The 22,910-nt window shown below is 42.4% G+C and overlaps 1 protein-coding gene across 5 annotated transcripts in view; it reads right to left on the bottom strand.

Moving 5' to 3' along the window:
- Positions 1–22,910, bottom strand: part of Sncaip (synuclein alpha interacting protein) — a 144,057-nt gene that overhangs the window by 37,952 nt on the left and 83,195 nt on the right. For all 5 annotated transcript variants that reach the window (XM_021214509.2, XM_021214513.2, XM_021214510.1 and 2 more), the window contains exons 3-5: positions 21,752–21,824; positions 2,780–3,648; positions 733–912 (exon numbers count right to left, since the gene is read on the bottom strand). In XM_021214509.2, the coding sequence (XP_021070168.1) occupies positions 733–912; positions 2,780–3,648; positions 21,752–21,824 (1,122 nt within the window). The remainder of the gene's footprint in view (positions 1–732; positions 913–2,779; positions 3,649–21,751; positions 21,825–22,910) is intronic.

The following is a 22,910-nucleotide window of genomic DNA, read 5'->3' as shown; positions in this document are numbered from 1 at the left end:
TCTACATTTGCTTGCCAAAGATCCTAACAGTCATTTTAGTTTAATAGCTAACCTTTTCACGATGAGTCATATCTCGGATGCTCTTATTGCAGCAGTGTTATAAAGGTTCTTGCGTGCGTGTGTGCGTGCATGCATGCGTGTGTGTGACGGCCCAGGTTTTAACTCCATCCCTGTTGGCATTAATTTGTAAATGCTCGTGTATGACAGCATATTGTGCTGTCTTGGAAAGCTAAACCCTCAGTTATTTGATGCTGTTGATGACATTTGAACTCAGATTTGCTCCATTAAAAGCCCACCTTATTGAGAGAAGCTGCCAAGGGCTAGCCTCCTTATTACCACACCTTGATCTGATTCTCCATGCTGCTCATTCCCACGTTGGAAAAACTGACATTCTCCGAGAGAGCCAGGTGGGGTAAGAATCCAAAATGCAATCACTATGAATAATGAAAAAATTCTGTATGCGGCCATCGGTTTCTTTCCTTTACGGACTGACTTGGAGATTATCCTTGTTGGATAATAAGCTGGAATGCCATCAAAATCTCAGAGTGGTAGTGACTGACATGATTAACTTCTTATACACAGCACATTCATTTGCTGCTTATTGAATACCATCACTCTTTCCTCTCCCCTTTCCAATAGCTTAGCTCACAAGAAACCTTAAAATCAAAAGGAGATTAAATCAAAAGTCACAGCCTAGGGTAGCCAGCGTCCCCCCCCCCCCCGAGTGGTCACCTTGATGGCCAGGCCTGCTGGAGTCAGCTGCTCTGTGTTCCGTTCATTCAGACAGTCTTCGCCCATCAGTGACGTGAGGTGCTGCAGGCATTCCGCATGGCCCTTTGATGCAGCGACGTGTAACAGATTGTTTCCGTTCTCGTCATGGATTTTGTCCAGGTTGTCTGCAGCTAGGTGCGGCTGTCCAGAGCAGGAGGGAAGCGTCAGTCAGTAAGTCGGAACAAGACACCATGCAGGGGTCTACTCTGGGCACAGGGAAGGAACAGTTCATGATCTAGTTAGAGTCCCTTGCTATTTTTATTTGCCCTGATTATAGTATGCTTTAGAACAGTGTTTCTCAACTTGTGGTTTGCCACCCCCTCTGGCAAACCTTTATCTCTAAAAATAATTTACATTACGTTTCATAAGAGTAGCAAAATTCCAGTTAAGAGGTAGCCGCAAAAGTAAGGAGGAACTATATTAAAGGGTCGCAGCCTTAGGAAGGTTGAGAGCCCCCAATTTAGAACATCCATTCTCAAGGGACAGCATGAGGGAGGAGCCCGGAGCTAGACCCAGTGAGCTTCGAAGGTTTCCAGTTGATTTTTTTTAGGTACTGAGGTGAAACTGATGATAAGCCACAGCTTCTCTATCTCTGTCACCACCCTGCTAAGTGCCCGAGGGATGGGGCTAGGTTTTATGGACTGTTACAGGTTTGTTGAATGAAGTACTTGTTTTGAGTGTTTGGCTTGCCGGGCTGGCTCCTTTTGCATGGTACCTTATGACTGTGGTTACTGGTGCTTTCACAGGTCCCTCTCCACACCAACGACTCCCAGGGGCATCTGGGGTATCTGGAGGTAACTTGGTTCTTTGGCTATATGTATATACATACATACATACATACATACATACATGCATACATACATACATACATACATTCTCTCTCTCTCTCTCTCTCTCTCTCTCTCTCTCTCTCTCTCTCTCGTGACATTCAGTCCTCTGAGTATGAAGTGTTTGGTAGAATTTTTTGCTTGAACTCAGCTGAGCAGTATTAGCATTTGGGTCTTCTGAATATATGGGACAAAGGAAAGAATTGAACCAAAGAGAATAAGAGGAAACAGCCAGGAAAAACAGAGAACACATTTTTTAAGAGAAAAAAAAAGTTATGGCTTCATTTGGTAAAATTGTTCAATAATATTGTCCTGTTTGCAATAGCAGGCCATGCATAGTATAGTTTACCTATGCACACCGAGCATTATGGAGAATCACAATGCGGTGAAGCCGTGATTTTCCTGAATGAGCTCAGGCTTGCTACTATTTGATCAGTGTCTGGAAGCTAGAAAGTGCAACAGACGGAATGCTATTTCAGCTGAGCTTCTCAATAGACATTTCTTATACCGAGTAACTCTGTGTCTGGAGTCTTTGGAGACAATTCTTCACGATCCCTAGACATGCAGCCCTGGAACAAAGTAAAAATCCCCCTCGTGGGTCAGAGAACAATCAACCTCTAGGGGAAGCTGTAGCTGCAAATGCTTTCCAACCCCCTACTCCAACTCTACTGAATAATGATCAGGGGGAAACAGAGAACGCTCTGTTCCCAGATCTGGCAGGTCTGCCATCAGCTAAAAACTGACATCCTCTCAGAACCAGAGGGAGAGCATGGGGGACCATTCGAAAAGCAAAGGGGAAAAAGAAGTTTCTATTCGACTGGCAAGCAATGCTGGGCCCCATGCTTTGTTTTCCTCTTAGATTAACTGTCTTTTATCCCAGCTGAGTTCAGATGATGTTAAACCGTGCTAACAGTTTTCTGTGGCTATTTGTGTCCCCCGTTTTAACCTCTAACCTTCGAGTTTAAAACACACATCTCTCAACTAAAGCCACAGGTCAAGATTTAGCAAAACAGAGATTTTTTTTTTTTTTTAACAAAACAAAGGGGGCGAATATGATCAAGACATAGTGTGGGAAATTCTCCAAGAACTAATAAAAAAAACCTACAAAAATGTGAAAAAAACCTTCACTTCATCCTGTTATAAGATGGAGTCTATAGATTAGACAGACAGACAATGCTTACCAAGAGCGATATCTGTCCTTCGTTGACAATGTTCAGTATGCTTCTAACTTTCTTCAGGTATTCAGTTCTTTCTTCTGTGCCTTGGGCATTGGTCCAGTTCATGCCATTGATCGGCTCCTCTGTTTTGGCTCCTGCTGCTGAAGATTGCAGGTGGAAGGACCTGAGCTTGCAGTCTGGCCCAGACTTCTCCACTTTCCGACTATGGGGATCGCTAAAAACTTTGTTTAAGAAGTCTTTACTGTGGTTTTCTGATTCATATGCAGGGCCACATTTACCCAGAGGAGGCGAGCTCTCAGATTCTTCTGTAGAGAACATGTGCTGGCTCTGGAGAGCAGTCGGTGCTTTCCGTAAGTGAGGACTTTTCACAGGAGAAAGAACACAAAATGGAGTCATGTTGGGTGTGGAGTTCTCAGTGCTTGCGATAGGGCAGGTTTTGGCAGAGAGGCCATTGATGGTTGTGCATAAACCCAGAATCCTTTTCTCTGAAGTCACCTTGGTGAGAGGGGCCAGCTGCTGACTGGATTTAATGTAAGGCACATCCAGAATCTCATCCATGTCAAGGTCATAATGTTCCAGCTCACCCAGAGCCTGGCTGGGCTCTGAGCCCTTGCCTGGCAACCCCCCGACTCCATCTTCAGGATTGAGCGCCTCAGACTGGGGGCCCTGGTCAGGCTCCCCCCGTTTCTGGTATTCCACTGTATTGTTCTTTTGGTCCTCATTTTCGTTGTTCTCCAGAGTCTCTGGCTGATGCTTGAGTGGAGAAACTCGCTTCACCGGGCGGAACTTACTGTATACATCCGCGATTCCAGTGGGCTTTTGTGGGTTTGTAATGAGAGTGGAGACACCACAGTTCCAGCCAGAGCTAGAAACTGTTAAAAAAAAAAATAGAGGAGACTATTAAATTGGAATCTGAACACAGTTTGGCCATGTAGGTAAACATGCTCGCTTAGGTTATGCTCACAGTAGGTCTCCATGCAAAGGGATAATGCTAAGAGGATGAAATTATACTTATCACTGCAAGGCAGAGAATGATAAAAAAAAGATATGACATACTGACTCAAAATTAAAGTGACAATAGTGACAAAGGCAGAAAATTGAAATAAATAAACCCGGACAGATATTTTATAACTGGGCATTTCTGGTACTATTTACGTGTTTGCCACCATCCTAAACAAACAAAAACGAACAAAACAAAACAAAACAAAACAATAAAGAAAAAAGAAAACAAAGCAGGAATGGGCTTCCACACTAAGCCAGTGGGCAAATGTTATATGCACACACATACACATGCACAAGCATGAACTTGCCTGTACACGCATTTCTAATGTTTGAGACATCCATGTGAAGAACATAGCTTATCCTCTACAAACTCAATTTCTGCCCTACTATGTGACTTTCTCTTCAATGGTAAGGGTAGGAGAAGAAAAGCCTAAGGTGGTCAGGTGCTGGTCTGTCCGTGGGAGACCGACCATGGTCGAGTCTATGGACCCTATAATTAGTATCCCAGCCAACCATCCAGCAGGGCCATCTCATGGTGCTTACCAGGTCAAGACACACCACGAAATGCATTTCCATTTGGCAAAAGAACATACTCTTTAAAAAAAGAAAAACTTTTTATTGATTTTTTTGTGAATTTCCCATCATGCACTTCAGTCCCACTCATCTCCCCGTCCCCTTGTATCTGTCCTATCCCCTGCAACAACTCTCCAAAGAAAATAAAAACACACAAACAAAAAATTAATGAAACGAAACAAAGCATGAAAATATCTCCAGCAGAAGCTGTAGTGTGTCAGAGTGCTCTACAGTATGGCCTTCTGGCCACGCATCTTCACTTGCAAACGTTCACCGCAATGAGTCACTGGTCTGGTTTGAGGTCTCTGGCTTCTGTGACACTGTCAATATTGGATCCTCACCGGGACTTCTCCCAGTTATGCTGTTGTTGCCCTGTGTCATGGAGATCCTGCAGCTTTGATCAGCAGGACTGGCCCTCTCACAGGCTCCAACAGTTCACAGATGATGTAGATTTTGGCCATTAAGGCCAGTTCCCTGGTGTTGTCTTAGTGAGGCACATGGTCCACTGTACCGGACACTGAAGCTGGAGAGATGCAGGGCCTGCTGCCGATGGTGACAAGTGGGGCTAGCTCTCGAGAGCACCGAAGCTAGTGATGGGTGAGGCCAGTTTTGCACAGCCCCTGAATATCCATGAGGTCACTCGTGGCTGCCCCTACAAGGGACTTCCCCTACCAGGGACTTTTCCCCATGGTCTCTAGTGGTAATATGAGCCACAGAGACCAACCTGTGTGGCTACAGGACCTAGACAGGACCCTCAGTAGCAACACAGGCTGAGGCCTCACCATGGCCTCAGGTGGTGGGTCTGGCTACTCACAGCAGGTTACTCCTTTCCACCCTAGCGTCTCCAGTTCTGTCTCTTGTCATAATACTCAAACCGTTCCACTTGTCTTTCTCTCCCATCTGTTCACCATAGAGTTGCATATTGTAGCGGCTCCTGCTACAATGGTGGGCCACTAGGCTGGCAGCAATACTGTCTGCACCATATGGAGGGGCAGCAAGCAGGCCTCTAGGTGTCCATACCCTGCCCATGTAGCATGGTGGTGGTGGTGGGTCTCTGGGGAACTCCTTAGGGTAACATTGCCCTCCGTTTTGGGGAAGGCAGGAAAAGCTGGAGCAAGGAGAAGTCATGAAGGGCACATAGAGAAGCTAGACTAGTACTCAAAATAGTTTATTTTATTTTATTTTATTTGTTATGGATAAAATAAAGACAGCACACTGACTTACATTCAACTATGTCTGATTGAGATAGACAGGGAGGCAACCAAACTCATTTGGAGATAGGGCGAAAACCACAACGTCTTTTAGTAAGCCTCATTACAAGCGAGCTACCTTGGTAGCACACGTCCGGGTGGGCCAGAGAAGCTGCAGTGTTCTTGCTCCCAGCAGAGCTGCATCCTCTCCAAGACTCTGCTCTCCTAGAAGGCAGAGAGATGACCCAGCACTCCTGGAGGCTACTTTACAGGTTCCTATCCTTCTGCCTTTGGCCTACATCATCTTATGTCAGACCGGTAAGGCTTCCTCCCAGCTCCTCTGTATCCCCCAAACAGGCGCAGTTGGGAAGGGCTTAATCCAAAGTAAACCTGCTTGTCTTTGCTGTTGGGCTCAGGCGAAGACTGAGAGACCCTGCGGCAGTAGGTGTGCTCAGGTCTATAACTTTTACAAGAGGCTCTGCTAATGACTAGTTCTTATAGCTAAAGAGCTCCTTAATAGTTACCTAAATTTGGTACTACTAGTCATTGCTTATGCTGAGATGTGTCCTAAAAGCATCCAGAGAAGTTATGGAATAAAGCAGAGAGATGACTGAGTGCCTTTATCATAAAATCATGAGTTCTCTTCACCTGGGTTGAGAAGGTCTATAGTACACAGCACACCCCCGAGGTTCTTCTGGCTCTTGGAGAGAACACTAAAAGCTATGAGATGAGGAATGGCTTCTTCCCAGTGAGCAACATATATATAGCAAGGGCTACCCAGAAGGGTAGGAAGGTGTCTAGATGTCTTCAGACTCCCCACTCCCTTACCCTCACCATTTTGTGGCCAGAGTTCTGAGCCATATGCAATGCTTGGCCCGAAGCACACAATTATCGGATACAAGTATGTGACCTTGAATCTCACTTTGTACAATTCATCAATCTTTTAACATGCATAAAGTGAATCCTTCTGAGGTATTTGCAGTTTAATTTCACGGGAGGGGACTAAGTTCTGCGAATAAGCCCACAGGAGTTAAAAATCGCCAGAGAAAGCTAGAGTCTTTAAAGTCATTTATGCAATGTCAATATATAAAGGCAATGACTAATAATTCCAATCAGTCTTCTGTAAAATGAGAAAATTTTCTATCTTTAATATGTCCTTTTCTGTTTTAAAATATTAAACTATGAGCAGTTATAATTTGCCAGAAATTTCTGCTAAGAACATTTTCTCTGCCTGGGGAACACAGAGTGCTTGATTCACATAAACAACAGGGAAACAGAAAACGTGGAGCTTGTAAGGTATAAATAGGCATTTGATTTTACTCACTAACTTCCCCCGAGTCTATAAAGATTGTGGGGAAGCTTATTCATAGACATTATGAGACGAATGCTTATTATTTGGCATGACATCTGATGATATTTTGTCCATAACCTTGATTCTTTGGAGCTTCTAAAAAAACTATGAATCTCATAATGGATTAAAAATATTTAAAGCCATATGACTTAGTGGGTCAATACACCGAGTGTGCTTTCCTGATATATTTATGCATTATAGAAGGCCATTGGTTCAAAGGGCCACTCTTTTATGTTGGCTTTATTTACATGTGAACTTTTTTCCCCAAGTGATACAGGGAAATGGATACCGTATGTTTCTCAGCTGTTCTATCCTTACAGGAGCCATTAAGGGAAAGCTCTATGTAAATGAATTCTGTCTATGTTTTATGAAAACACATCTTTCCCCCCAGAAAGATCTAGAAACTGAAGAAGGAGTGTCAACATTTGGGCATGTTGTCTTTTTCCTCCCTCAAGCCTACGGCTGGTTTGCAGGCATAAGGGTGAAGTCTGTGCCTGCTAGGCCTGGCCACCAAGGAGGAAAGAAAACCTACTTATGGAAACAGAACTAATGGGTTTCATGAGAATGCTCAAACTTGTTGCTATGTCACAGATTTGGATGAGCAGAAATGCAACAAACAAAAGACCAACAGCCATGTACTTCTCCTACGCTGAACGCATACACAGCATACGAAAACAATTACTAACGGCAGGCAAGATTTTCCCTTTCAACTCTTTAAGAGTACCAACAAATTCAGTTTATTGTTGCGCTGCTCCAGAACCATCAGAACATTCTTGTCATCCACGGGAACAAATTTCATAGTAGCAATGGCCACTTGGAGAACTTTCCAGGCTAGATTTCTTTAGAAATGATGCATAGATACTTGATACACGAACATAATTTAAATCCCTGGAAATTTTTATCTCCATCTTTATAAGTTCTATGAGAACAATATCTGTGTTTAATGTATCTCTCCATCCTTCAAAACATCCCCGCAAATTGCTTACCTAAGTAGGTTTTTAATGATGTTTTGCTCTTAAATGTGCTCACTTTTAACACCTTAGGGCAGTAAAGATGCCTGGCATGCCTTCAATTTGTCTATTGGATGGAGTCACAAATTTTCTAAAACCATCAGCGGCGAGGTGAATGTTTATGGTGGTGATTTATAGACTGAACAGTCTCCTATAATCTAGCTGGCGTTTGAGATGCTGTGAGCACCAGCAAGACAATTTCAGTTACCCCATAACCATCAAAAAGCCAGACAGTTTTCCCAACAAGAAATATCATGGATCTAGAATATGCAAGGCTCCCTGGTTGGCTTTGTATCCTAATCCAGGGCTCTGACTTGCTACACCTCAGTCTGGTTCCCCTCCTCTCCTTCTTCAACCCCTCCCCCTATCCTCTTAATCCTGGTTTAAATGACCACAGGGTCATTTTTCTAGCCTCCCAAGTCATTTACCCTCAAGGATAGTATCTTTGTTCTCTTGACCTCTAACCCACATCCCTCTGATACCATCTTGTGGCTCTATCCTGAATCCCTGGTAAATCCCTGGACCCTTCCTTATGTGTACTCTCACTGGGCTACACTGGAATCTTTTTCCACAACCACCACTAACTAATTTCTTTTCTCTCATTGGTCTCTCTTTTTTTAACCCATTTAATTCCTCCTTGGGTAAAGTCCAATTTGTCAAATTAGCTGCCAAGCCTTAGATGTCCCATATCTCCTAAAATGATATTGCCCTGGGCATGGGATGAATACCCCACTGGGGCAGACACACCCCATGACTCATGACAAACACATCTCACTCACAGTATCAGAGAAGTCTTCAGTGTTCAGCCTTCATCTTCTTCCTCCTCCTCATGTATTGAAGGAATCTTACTTTGGTGCTTGAATTTAATTTCTTCCCCAAATATACAGTATCCCTTAATAAACTGACTGCAGGCTTCAGGGTCAGTGGCTTTTGTAAGCAATCAATTAACAGGAGGATTACACATGATGTAAAATGTCACTCAAGATACAAGGTTTGTGGACACTGGCTTCTTTGTTCTTAGCAAAATCTTCAGCATGACATGCAGTAATTATTTTTTTTTAATTAACTTTATAATTTACCTTCTTTTCTCAGTGCTCGAGATTCCCATACTCCTGCCTTCCCCCCCTCTTCTCTAATGCTAAATCAGCTTTCTGGATACATGGCTATTTACCATTGGTCTTGCCTTTGGGCCTATTCTGCCTTTCCTATAAAGCCTTTGCTGTTGTCCCTACCAGAGACTCATACTCATCACACCGGGAGACAGCCAGGGTTGTCCCATCGAGCCACTTCTGCTTACTCTCCCGGGGAATGGCTACTCTTTGCTCCTCAGTTCCCAGGTAAGTGCAGGAAGTCTGGAGTCTCTCTTCGTCCTGAGGGTGCTTCAAGGACACCAATTCCCCGAGAAGCTATTTTTGCTTATAACCCGCTCACTGTCCAACAAAGTTCCTCAAAGACAATGGGGTTTGGTGACTTAATCTTTCCATGAGTGAGTGAAGAGAAGGGGGAGGAAGGAGTACATTGAGCCAAAAAATGCAAAATATAAGAAATAAGTTTTATTATAATGAGTCCATTTTTTTTAACTGAGGTGAGAATTTGAAAGATAGTTATTGAAGTGACTCAGACAACTATTGCATAGTGATGTACTTTAATGCAATCTCAAGAAGTTCTTGCTGGGTGGTGGTGGTTGTGGCACCTTTAATTCCAGGACCCAGGAGGCAGAGGCTGGTGGATCTATGAGTTTAAGGCTAGTCTGGCCTACAGAGTGAGTTCCAGGACATCCAGGGTTACACAGAGAAACCCTGTCAGAACTTCCCCCATCCACAAGAAGGTTCTTTACTTGAATTTCCTCATCTGGAAAATAACAAGGTTAGACAATATCATTGCTTAGATCTGATCCACTCTAAATATCTCTGATGATGGAGAATGTGTGCAAATAACAGGGTTCTTTATTCTGACTCACAATGAAACACTATAATTCTTTTGGATTCATGCATTTTACCAGATTCTCCTAAATTTATAATTATGAGGCCGAGACGATTGCTGACACATAATTCTCTGGCTCCTGGGCTTGATAAATTGTTTTCTTTAAGAAGATAATGGACCGTTTGCTGTCGCCATGGTAGACTCAATTTTTAAGACTAAACATCAATGTTGGCTCCTAAAATGCCCATTTATTTTACTTCTAAATATAGGAGACCTGTGCCCATATTAGAACATAAGCATGTGACAATGAGAAGAGAAAGTATTGTGTCAAGTGAAATGGATTCTACTTTCCATGAGAAGCCATCTGGTAAAATTTATCTTAATTTAAGTATAAATAACAAACTACATATTCATAGCAGCCTTAATGTAGGCTGCTTTAGGGATATACCCTATGTATTATCCAGCATTCAATTTCCTTTGTTTTTTAAATATAGGGTTTCATGTAGCCCAGGACGTCCTTGCACTGGCTATGTAGCACTTCTGATGCCCCTGCCTTCACATCTTGAATGCTTAAATGACAAGACACCAAAATGTTCAGTTTATGTGGTGCTGGGGATCAAACCTGGGGCCTGGTACATCCTAGGCAAGGATGTACATTCCAGCTCTGCCCATTTTCCCTTTGCCTTCACCTCAATGGGAGGGAAACTATGAACAACTGGGATTGTTAATGCTAGTCATGAGTTTCCTTGCCACTGGTCAAGTAAAGTCTGTAGCAGACCCGTGCCAAACAAGCACCAAAGGAGCTCTAAGAAGTGATGACAGGTGGCTCCCGTTACCTCCAGACCATAGGAAGAAGGGTATGAACCCTAGTGGGGAGTACTTGCTGGGGTGATCTGTGTTGCCCGAAAGATTAGTCTGAAACCTGAGCCCAGGGATGACTGAGTGAACTCTGGCCTCGGAGAATTGTGTCAGGACAGTATGCTGGAAAGAGTGATGTGTGCAAAAGGAACACATGTTTCTGGAATGTTCCGGGGGGTTGCTGGCTCATCCTTTTCACTGACATCACAGACCCTTGACTGAGGGTATCCTGAGGTCGAAGGGGAAGTACGTATGATTTCGTCCCTATAAATATTCTACTCATGGATCTATTCATGTTAGGCTGTTTCACATGCTGCGAGGAAAATGTCATCGATTTAGGTTTTTCAACCTTCTGTCTTTAAAAGACTACTGATACCAAGCAGCTGTTACTGAACATGTCAGTGTCATGTTTTATTATGCTCAGCTCTGTCTGTGGCTCTGCAGACTTGCTCAGAAACCTCAGCAGACTATCCCTGCATGTTTCTTGGTTCTGAGAAAACTCACTGAATCACTCACGTCCCATAAGCCTGGGAGGAAGAGATACATCTTCACCAAAGAGGCATAGTCTATCATGAAGTCAGACTCAATATTTGGACAAGTTTAAATCTTTAGGCTTCAAAAGTACAGTTTCAACAGAACGGTAATTGGTAGGCCTGAAGAAAACACACACTTTTCAGAGTTATTCTGTCATGCAAAAAGTATGCTGTCCTTCATCGTGACATTAGTATAAAACCTTACAAGTGCATTAAGCTTTGTGTTCACTCCAGGCACATTTACTATGTCCACACCCCCTTCTCCCTTTTCTTTCACTTTGTGGAACTGTACAGAGAGACACAGCAGAAGGCCAGTGGAAAAAACTCATCAAGCTGAGACACTTAAAAAAGACAGCCTGGGAGTAAGCTGAACATACTTTCAACATGTGCACACACTGACCTCTTTTAACTGAAGGTGGCGATGTTTTACAGTGCTGGTCCACAGCAAGAACAAAACAGGGAGTTATGGCTACTCCCAGGTAAGAGAGGTGAGGGCAGACAGAGCAGGCAGCCAGATAAGGTAGGTAGGTAGAGGAGTGTGTGTGTGTGTGTGTGTGTGTGTGTGTGTGTGTGTGTGTGTTCTCATTTAGAAATTAGCTATGTCAGTATGTACTTTACAGATATTATCATAACAAGTGAAAGGAGACGAAAATGTGTTTTCTGGATTCCACAAAATGGTCTCTTCATTGGGATTTGCCTCTGCCTTGAACACTTTAAAGCTGCCAATACATAGGTGTCAGACTTTCTGTATTTCTGAGCACAGGCAAGTGCATGATTTCATCAGAGATCTTTTCATAACAGGTCATGAAGATGGATGGGCAATTCCTATGTATTCTCACTTGAAAATAAACGGGAGCTCAGGGAATTTTAAGTATTATGTGGAAAATAATGTAGCATTCTGATTTCTCAATCAGGAAGAAAGTTGCTTGACTCTAACTTTCCATAGCACCAGAGGACCATTCCATCAAACTTAAATGACTCCCTAAACAGACAACTCACCGTCCCTCTATCTGGGTTACATGTAGGTCATAGAATCCCAGCAACCAATAGCAAAGCATTTTTGGAATCACTTCAGAGTCCCTTTAACTAAAATCCCAACATGAGCTCTTCCTACATTTGGGAAGCCCTCTAGTATCAGACTACAATTTGGGAACAGAGTTAGAGAAATGGATTTTAATAACTTTTCTACAGACAGATGAGCAGACTCTCTACCCTATTTATTATTGGGAGTGTTAAACATAAATTTAGATTTATCTTACTACTGAGAATCTATTTCTCCAGCTGCCAATTCATTCCTGGCTAAAGCTGTTGATCTCTTTTGAATATGATCAAGAGATGCAAGGACATGACAAAGGGTGGTCAGGCATGTGGCAGGTAGTCAGTGACAGACAGAGTGCTAAGGTGTCCTTCTTTCTAGACCCATTATTAAGTTAGCATTTGCTAAATGTCTTCTGTGCACAGAATTCCTTTATCCTCCCTGCAGGGAAGAATGAAATAAATAATAATAATAAATAAATAAACCATCTCTAGACAATAATAGTGCCAGAGTAGAGAAGAATAAAATGTAACAAAAGGCACATGCTTCTCATGGAAATAAGCCAGGGCACAAGGGCATAGAACAGCTGAGAAAACCCATCTAGGAGGTAATATTTAAAACCAATGCGGAATAGAAAAAGCCAAATATCTGAGAATAGGGAAGTCAGAACAGGCAATTTGTGACAATCTGAGTTGAGGACAGAGACCTGAAGCAGCAGAGGGTCTGGCAGATTCTGTATCTCTCACTGCTGAAGCAGAAAGAGCCACAGTGAACGGCTGGAGATGAAAACAAGGAAGGCCATTTAAGGTCAATACACTGGGCCTTTTCATAAAGGCACTAATCCCATTCAGGAGGTCTACATCATCATAACCTAATGACCGCCCCTGAGATTCCACTGTATCTAATATTTTTTTTTAAAAAGTTACATACCCCCTCCCCCATAATGTCTTATGTTTATGATTTTGTATAGACCTGAATGTGTATCTCTCATCCATTGAAGGTAGTTCAGTTGGACACTCCTCGAAGCTCAAAGACATTTTTCGGACATAGGACCCAGGACTTATTGGTAGAATGCAGTGGGGAATTATCGGGAAAGAAAACTTTACTCTTAGCAACATATTGAGTTGCCTGGTAAGCCAAGAGCTATTTAACGAGGTGCACACTTAGAGGTGTGTGTGTTTCTCTGAGAAACATGTTGTAAATCAAGAATTCCTTTTTAAATTCTATGAGACATCTAATATAGATACTGAGTGGGCTGTTGGAAAGGAAGCTGGAAATTAAAAGTAGCAGGTAGAGGGGACCTGAAATCAAGGACAGGAGAGACTTCGAGACAGGAAGGATAGAAGGTGGCCCTAGATTTGTAAAGGAGAATAAGGGGCTGTCAATGTGTCTGGAAGGAAACCAAGAGGGAGATAGCAGTGACCAATAGGTTCAAATACTTCCATGAGGCTAAGAGTGATGCGATTGTCAAAGTGTCCATAGACTTCATGGAAGGAAGGAATGATGTTCTCTAGTGAGGCAACGCCTACTGGCAATGCTCAAGGCGAATGGAAGTACAGAACTAGAGGCGTGGTTTTCCCATAACTCTTTAAAACAGGTTCATTTCAAGGACTGTTGGGACTGCAGAATGAGTTCAAGGTCAGCTTGCAAAATTTAGACTTTTACTCAAAATATAAAGAAGAGGAAGATTGGAGATAAAACCCAATGGCAGAGCAGGAGCCTAGCAGGTGGAAGGCTCTGCTTTCAGCCCTCAGCACTGCTATGTGCTGTCCCCACATTTACACACACAAAGGGAGAAGAAAGAAGGCATCCTCAAAGATTTAAAAAGGAGAAAAAGTCTAGGGAGCCAAGGCACAATATGGTTTGCTGTGGGAGGTACCAGTATAACTCAAGCCTTCACTGTCTCATCTGGAAATCTTTGGTTATGAAGTACTTAATAGGCAGTTGGTGCCATGTGTCTAAATAGTTTTAAGATACTTGAGTTAAACAAAACATTATTACATGAACCCATCTGTTCATGTAATATGTATGTGGTATGTAGTCCACGAGGCTACTAGAAAAAAAATAAAGTTATGTATGTGGCTCACTTTATATTTCTACTGGATATTAATGGTCTAGGGAGTCAGGTATCGGGACCTAAGGTTCCTCTGTTGGTGAAAGGAGAAACCCGGATACAGTTTGAATGATTGATGTGGCAAGAAAAGCCAAATCCTGGAGGTGTGCCACCAGGGAAGCTTGCTGGTCCAGGTCTCCCATGGCCACAGAAAAATTCCCATTCTACAGCTCATGACCAATGGAGGGACAAACATGGCAGACAATGGAGTTTTGAGGAGACCGTTATGTCCAATTAAGAACAATGGGTTGGATTCCAAGTGTCTTAGGTAAATGGTTTTTTTTTTTTTTTTTTTTTTTTTGTTGTTTTTTTTTCTGTTTTAATTTGAATGCATAAATACATAGCCTGGGACCAAATTTGTAAACTGTAGGTTCAGAACCTGGGTCTGGAGTGAGGCTTGAAAGCCTGCACTGACTCAACACTAGGTGATGCTGCAAGTACTTGTGTTGCTCCTGTACCACACTGAGAGGGGAGGGTCAAGCTGAGCAGATGGCCAAGAGCCGTTGGTCCTTCAACTATGAGATTCTAGGATTCTACTACCTGAATAGTTCTTAGATGACTGAATCTCTCCCATCCTCCCTCTGTCCCAGGGAGGGGAGCCTCAGAGCTTCACATCTCCCATGCTTGCCCGAATCTCCACTTCCCAAGTACTAGTTAGCATTACAAGCTTGCACTAGTTTATTTTGAACCCAGAACTTCATACATGCTAGGCAAGAACTTTACCAACTGAGTTCTATTTCCATTCCCATCTCTACCAGAGTAGAGGAAATATGCAGGCACAGATAGAGATGGGAAGACAGACAGCATCTAACACTGAACAAAAGAGTAGGAGAACTGGAGGATGCCAGAGATGTGCTGAAGCTTACAAAGAACATCTTCCAACACACAAACAGTTTTGCACTGGGTTAGGAAGGTATGCTGGGTGTTGGACCTCCTGAGAAGAAAGTCTCTGCAGGGCCCACACTCTTTTAAGAGGATTTCTGCATGTGCACAGAATTAGTTCCTGTCTCTCCCTGCCTGCCCAGAGATTTTTCTTTGTCCTTCTGCTTTCCTGTCCTTCCTTGGTGCTTATTTCCCTGCGTTCATTTCTACCAAGAACAACTTCTAGTGACCAGTCTGGTGGAGACCAGTTCCTTAAACTCCAAGAAAAATAAACCAAGTGATTTGGACAGTGGGAGCAGCTCCACTTTTACAGGAACATTCTGTGGTCCACTCACAATGTTGGCATGCATGCAAACTCTGCAGCATCAAAAGAAGCATCAGGTGAAATTGTCCTTATAATACACGCTCAAAAAGAGTCTGAGGGAAAAAAAACTTGAAGAAAATACAATTGTTTTAATGGCAAGATTAATTATAATTTTATTTAATTTTCATATGTTTTAAAGTGATAGATCATATCATGTTTATAATTTTGTATTTATGAACATAAATATTTAGTTTATGATTATACTATTATTAAAGGGAAAACATTGTTTGTTTGTTTATTTAAAGAGTCTCGCAGTGAAGCGCAGGGTGACTCTAAATTCATGATCCCCCTACCTCAGCCTCCTGAGTCCTTGAATCATAACCATGCCTCACTAAAAAAACAATTATTTGAGGTGAAGGACGCTCACTTGCTTACAAAGTTTTCCTGTTGTTAAATAAGCTGAAGTGTCCATTTCCCGTTTTTTTAAAGATTTATTTTTAGTTTTAAAATTATGTATGTGTGGGGAAGGTATGTGCATTTGAGTGCAGTTGCCCACTGAGGCCAAATGAGGGCATCAAATCCTTTGGCACTAGAGTCATGGACCACTGTGAGCATCCCAAGGTGGGTGCTGGGCACTGAACTCAGGTCCTTGGCAAGAGAAGTCCTTGTTCTTAACCACTGAGCTATCACTCTAGCCCCCGGCGTAATTGAGAGTTTAGAAAGTCCGTTCCTCTATTCTCTGGAGTATATTTTATGTGACATCATGGGAAATGGATTAATCTGTAAACTTTTTAAAATTAAAACTGCCCACCTAACTTTTACTTTCATGCTTGTAGCATTAAACCTTAAGATAAATTGAAAACAGGAGGTTTATATATTTAGCAACATTAAGTATGCCATAGCAATGTCTACAGGATACATTTGATGCCAATTTATTATTTTAGGTGATGGCTAAACTCTTTGAAAAATCTTCAAACACCATGAAAGTGTTTGTTTTCATAGCTTCGGGATTTGTCACAAAATTTTGCAGAAACAGGGTCTAAAAATATAGCAAATTTGCAATGCCTTTAAATACATACAAATGACTTTTACAAGAAACCAAGTTTTGGAAAAAAGAGTTTCTCTTATTCGATGTCACACAGCAACAATTCATATTACCTGATCATTGGAATTCTTTCAGAATCTATTTTTTCAGAGCTATTGGCTGTATTTTTTATCACTGTTCCATAATTGAGATTTCTAACCTGAGTGCATTTAAGTTCCCAAATTCGAAGCTGAATTAGTATTTATTTGCCTTTCTGACCAAGGGAAGTATACAGTGAGATTAGCAGATACACATTTTGAAAGAATTACAGCAGCGTGGATTTGAAATAAATGTGTATTTGGATAGCTAATTAACTTACAAAAAAAAAAAACCCTCCAAGTCAATGAAATTGGATATTTTCTTAAATACCATATGTTGTCAGTATGCATTTCTATGCTCATTTGAAGACAACCGTAGAGCTAACACTCACTGGCTTGGAGTCACAGATACTGGGCAGGAAATGCATGCAAGCGTTCCACAAATTACTTCCCTTATTAGATGTGAAAGTCACTTACTGACTCAAGGATTTGGGGCAAATTCTTAATTACAAGTCTTTCTCCTCATTAATAAAATGGACATCACACTGGTCCTCCCTCAGACTTATTTTGTGGAGAAGATAAGTGTCTACCAAAGATTTGGTGCAATGCCTAGAATTAGGAATCTCCAAGGAATAACTCAGAAACCTTAGTAGCACACCTTATGGCTCCAGCCCACCACAGCTAAAAGATGTTCTCGAGTTTCCACTCCTCACTAATGTGTCTCCTTCCTTGCTCCTGCTTTTCTTCTTCTTCACACTTTCTTCTTTTTAAACTCCCCTTTCTCACAAAAATTGAAGTCTAGCCCTTGTGTAGTGCAATGAATGAATCATTACTTAACATAACTATTCCTGTTAGGGAAAAAACAAGAGTCCAGTAAGGATTGAGTCTTTTGGCTGAGAGAAGAGCATTCTGGGGTGGACTCTCAGGCTGTGATGAGCTGGTAGGTGTTAAAGCACAGGTCAGAAGCTGCTGACAGCACTGTGGCAGCAGCCATGCTTGAAGCACACAGTGCAAACCGTCCCGGGTGCAGGGATGGAGGGAGACGAGCCTTGGGCTATATGTCTGTTGAGTGCGTTAAAGGCTATATCCAGGGTTACCATTATACGCAGCAGAACACTCAAAAAACAAAACAAAACAAAACAAAACACAGGCGGAAGGGCTTCAGGCTGGCTGAAAAACAAGAACTAAAACGCAGATACAATATAGAAAGCTGTACACTCAGAAGCACTTCTGGTCCCAGGCCATCTGAGTAACTGATGGTCAGTTTGCGAGAGGATTTTTACAAAACCTGGAATCCTGCTATACTGTAAGCGGTGCTCCCTAGGGAGTCTGGCTCACCATCTCCCAGCCTCTCCAGCTGTTTCTGAGTTTGATCATCCTTAAGCAGCCACACTGACTTTCTTTCCTTCATACTTCATCGTAATTGTTACATTTGGATCACGGAGTGGGCATTGCTCATTCCTCCATTTTCAGCCCTCTTTGCTGGCTTTCACATGGCTGGGTCCCTCTCTAAGATATTGTCTCACTTGTCAAGTTGATGTGATTTAGGATAATCTGGGAACCAATCTCTGGCACATCTGCGAGGGAGTTCCCAGGTTAGGTTAAGGTTGGACGACTTATCGTAACTGCGCATGGCCCCATGCCCTGGGCTGAGGTCCTGGAATGAAAGAAAATGAGAAGCAAGCTACGCACCCACAGTCATCTCTCCCTACTTCCTGTTGGTGGACATCACGTGATCAGCTGCCCGGACTTCCGTGTCATGGTAGACTGTGTACTCAAACTGAGAACCAAAATACCCTACTCCCTGAAGTTGTCAAGTATTTTGTCCTCAGCAATACGTTTTCTAACTAACACACTCCCTGGGCTCCTAAACATTCTCCCCACAAGTAGCTCTGTCAGAGTGATTCTCAATCTTCCTAATGCTGCGACCCTTTAATTGTCTCATGCTGTGGTGACCCCCAACCATAAAACTACTTTTGTTGCTACTTCATAACTGTAATTTTCCCGCTGTTACAAATCATACTGTAAATATCTGATATACAGTATATCTGTTATGTGACCCCTGTAAAAGGGTATTTAGACCCCAAAGTGGTCTTGACCCACAGGTTGAGAGACTATCGCATCGGCCCATGTTGTCTTACTCTTGCCTACTTGTAGGTTCGTGTGCCCTCTGATCCTCTCTGCCTGTCACCCCATCTAGAAGTAAGCTTCATGAACACGGGAACTTCTGTATTGTATTCTGTTTGTTTGCTTGCTTACCATGTTCTCCGTGCTTGGATCAAAGACCACGCAACACAAATGATTGATTGAATAAATGCAAGGACTGATGGGAATATTTGCTGAAGGATTTCTTAGCACAGAGATAGATGTGAAAATCTGACAGTCTTCCCTGATCAGAAAAGGGCTAGTAAATTGGATTAATGTTAAGAGAAATACGGAGTGTTTCAAATGGCAGAGGCTTTAGGCAAGACTTTCCCAGTGGAACACTCTACTCCAAAGACGATGTAGACCTTTCTCAGTGGCCACGGTGATTTGAAAAGGTAGATATTTGCTAACATTTTCAAAGAAACTTCTTTGCGGTTGACAAAAGAAAGACCGAGTGGAAGGGTTGGTTCCACGTGTGGCTATTGAGAAATGACTGAGAAAGTCTCCATTCTTTTACAGACTGGGTCTGGAAACTACCTGGTGCTGTAAGTCCACAGATAAGTCTATAGTTATCTGTGCTAAGCCTGCTGTTACAGCGATGATGCTGTGCACCTGTGAACTTGTCCTTTTGTTCTTTTGTTTGGATTATCCTTTGCCTATCAGAATTTGGATTCCAAGCCTCCCAGCGATCCTTCATATTATGAATGTTTGTGTGTGTGTGTGATCCCCTCAAGAGGTCTAGATCTCTTTTCTTTTGCTTCCTATCAAATCTAGTTATTGCTGACTTCCTGGAACACTGGCTGGGTCCTTGCTCCTGGTAAAGTCCAGAAGTCTGTCTGTCTTCTACCACAGGAGGAAAGTGCTGCAAATCAAAAACCCACGGAGGATGGAATAAAGCCGACCCAGGATAAAACTCTTCTGTTCCCTTTATTTGGTAAGACTAGCTATTTAACAGAGAAAAGAAATTTACCATGTAATGGGTGGACATGCTGACTTGAAGCATTTTGAAAACATTAAGGTTACACTGTTGCTTCTTGGTCTAGCTACCTAAGAGGTAGCATATGTCATGCAAGAGAAGACAGGATCTACAGACTGACTTCCTAGAGCCGGTTCAGTTCCACAGCTTAAGTTCCGTGTGATTCTGAGCAAGGTATTTGATTGTTCTGTCCTTAGGCTTACCCGTCTACAGCGTGAACATCCTACCTTGGAAATGCTTACAGTACCTAATATGCCAGCAGCACTTAATTCAGCACCAATGAAGGGTTTGCTCTTCTTGTCTCCCACTCCACACCTCCAATTAAAGAATGAAAGAAAAGTCTACCATTTGCAAAATTCCTTCTGATAAAGTGCAGGATTTGACCCTAAAAATAGCCTGTCATGATGGGTAGCAGTTTCTCCTTTGTTTACGGTTGACTACTTCCGGGGTCAAGGTCATGTAGCTGATACTCGGCTGAATTCTAACTGGAACCTAAGCCTTTGGACTCTGGGGCTGGGCTCTTCATTCTTGCAGTGTGTCGCTGGTACCTCTGAGCCCAGTCATTTTTTCATATTTTTGAACAAAATTGTTGCTTTAAGGAGATAAGTCCTCAAAGGCATTAGAGCTAAAAATCCCCTGTCCAACTCAGCAGAAACTTGTCTCTTATTAAAAATAACATCTTTGTGATTTCTTTGAAAATTTTATTTATTTACAGAATATATTTCAATCATATCCATCCACCACTACCTCCCTTCAAATCCCCACAATGCTCTTTATCTCATTGCCTCCCGAGTTTATGTCCTCTCTCTTTCAATAGTTTAGAGCAAATAAAAAAAAATTCATCTGAATTTAAAGCTAACTCCTGGAATGTTTCTGACTCACTTTCATATATTACCAACACACACACACACACACACACACACACACACACACACACACAGAGAGAGAGAGAGAGAGAGAGAGAGAGAGAGAGAGAAACAAATCAGTAAATGCATTATTGTTTGCTGTCTCTTCTAAGCAGAATATCAAAGAAAAACAAATGGTCCAGTGGAGAAAGTTAGTTTTCCAAGTCCTTTCAGTTGAACATTCAGAATTCTAGTAGCTGTATTGGAAAGATACTTCTATTTATTTTTAAACATCATGTGCACAATTTAAGGATTATCTTAAGTCTCCTGCCAAGCATGCCTCTCAAGCCTGGTGTGCCTATTAGGAGAGGTTCAGCTTGGCAAAGTTAATGGTGACGCCTTTGGGTAATTATGTAGAACAAAATAACGAACACAATTTCTTAGTTTAATACCATTCCCATCAATATACTTTTTATTTTCATTTTTTTGTCCATCACAGAGAGAAAATCAGAGCGACTTAATTTGATTTACAGGCAGGAAAACAACACTAAATGTACTTTTTTCAGTCGGGGGGATGGGGCAAAGAGAAAAGGCTAGCCAGCTGGTTTTCATCTATCTGCCATAATTCTCTGTTTAGTTTACACTATTAAACTCCAGCGCCTTGCTTTCATCTTAACTGTTATAGTATGCCTTATTGCAGATTCTAGCATGTCGCATCCTGATAGGGTTTCAGACTTTGGCAAAACACCATCCCTCACATTGGTCATTGCCATATGGGTAGTAAATGCATCCAGCATTTTTTCGTTGGCGCCTGCTTCGTTATGTTTTGCCACCACTGCTTTCTTGACTTTGCAGCAAGTCACTGTCAATACTACGGTTTGAAGATATCAAGAGGATCTGTGTCGATTTGTACACAGCCAGGTCCTTGTTAGGAACCCCTGCTCCTGTCGATGACCCCCATATCTGTTTGTTTGAAGATGTCAGGGAGGTACTGGGAGCAGAGAAACCCTCAGGAGAAAGCAGCAGAATTCAAGAGCAACCAAAACCAGGGAACCTGCTTTCCAGAGGCCTCTCAACCCTGGGGGACCAGAGGAGTGAGGAGTCTGACCTACCTGATCTGTCTTCGTTTTGTGAGTCACATCTTCTGCACAATGCTGGGATGGTCTTGAGAGATGTGACTGAATACTGAATGAGAAGAGAGAGGGAAATGGGTATAAGGCAGACATTTAAAATAAAAGCATTTATTCAAATCATCAAATAAATAAATAAATAAATAATAAAACAGAACACAAGGAGTGAGACTTGAGTACGAGATGAACATTCGGGAATTGGATCTCACTGGAATCTGACAGCAAACACCTCAGCAGACACAGGTTAGAAGGGAGCCTGGCAGCTCTTATTAATGGACAGAGTAAGACGCATCCAACAGATCCTGTCTCTCATCATTTCTAACTGCAAGATGTCAGAATTACTGAATCTTGACTATTCCCAGGATCTGTCTCCTCAGCCCTCAGAGTTAGCTACAGGAGAGGAAAGCCTGGAGGAGGAACTTTTGGCTTCCTCAACATTCAGGGTAAAGGAGACACACCTGGGCTGGTATGGACCACACTACACAAAAATCCAAAGCTGGGGCTGGAGAGATGGATCAGTGGTTAAGGGCACTTACTATTCTTGCAGAGGAGGCTGGTTCAGTTGCCAGCAGTCTCATGGTGGACCACAACTATCTGGAGCTTCAGTTCCAGGGAATCCAATGCCCTCTTTTGGTCTCTGCAGTTACTAGATACTCTCATGCAATGCATATCCTCACACACACAAACTAAATACATCTTTTTAGATCCCAACAGTTACCGAATGCTGCAGATTTTTACCATGCCTAGAGTCTCCATGGCAAACATACTGAGGTTACGTTATAAAAAGCAAGAGGAGCACAGGTCTGTTGGGAAGCTCTCCTCTTCCAGAGGCAGATTAGTGTGGACAGAAAGACACTGCCTTTTAGTCTCCGTCCCCGTCTCAGTCCAGGGCTGGCCATCAAGATAACAAATTATGCCACTGGAGACCCAAAAATCAGGAGAGCTAAAACAAATGTAAATCAATAGCCATGACTTATGGGGTCTCCATTTAGTACCTATCAATCCATCTTGAGAAAGAGGGTATTTTCAAACAAAATAAGGAGAATGAATAGAATAGAATAGAACAGAATGAGGCCTTTCATCAAAGCTTAAGTCAGAGACTATCTTCAGTCCTGCTCACATTTCAATTCATAAAATACAA

The sequence above is a fragment of the Mus pahari genome, chromosome 15, assembly GCF_900095145.1.
Source record: "Mus pahari chromosome 15, PAHARI_EIJ_v1.1, whole genome shotgun sequence".
In the NCBI taxonomy this organism is placed as follows: domain Eukaryota; kingdom Metazoa; phylum Chordata; class Mammalia; order Rodentia; family Muridae; genus Mus; species Mus pahari.
This window is presented reverse-complemented; position numbering and strand designations above follow the sequence as displayed.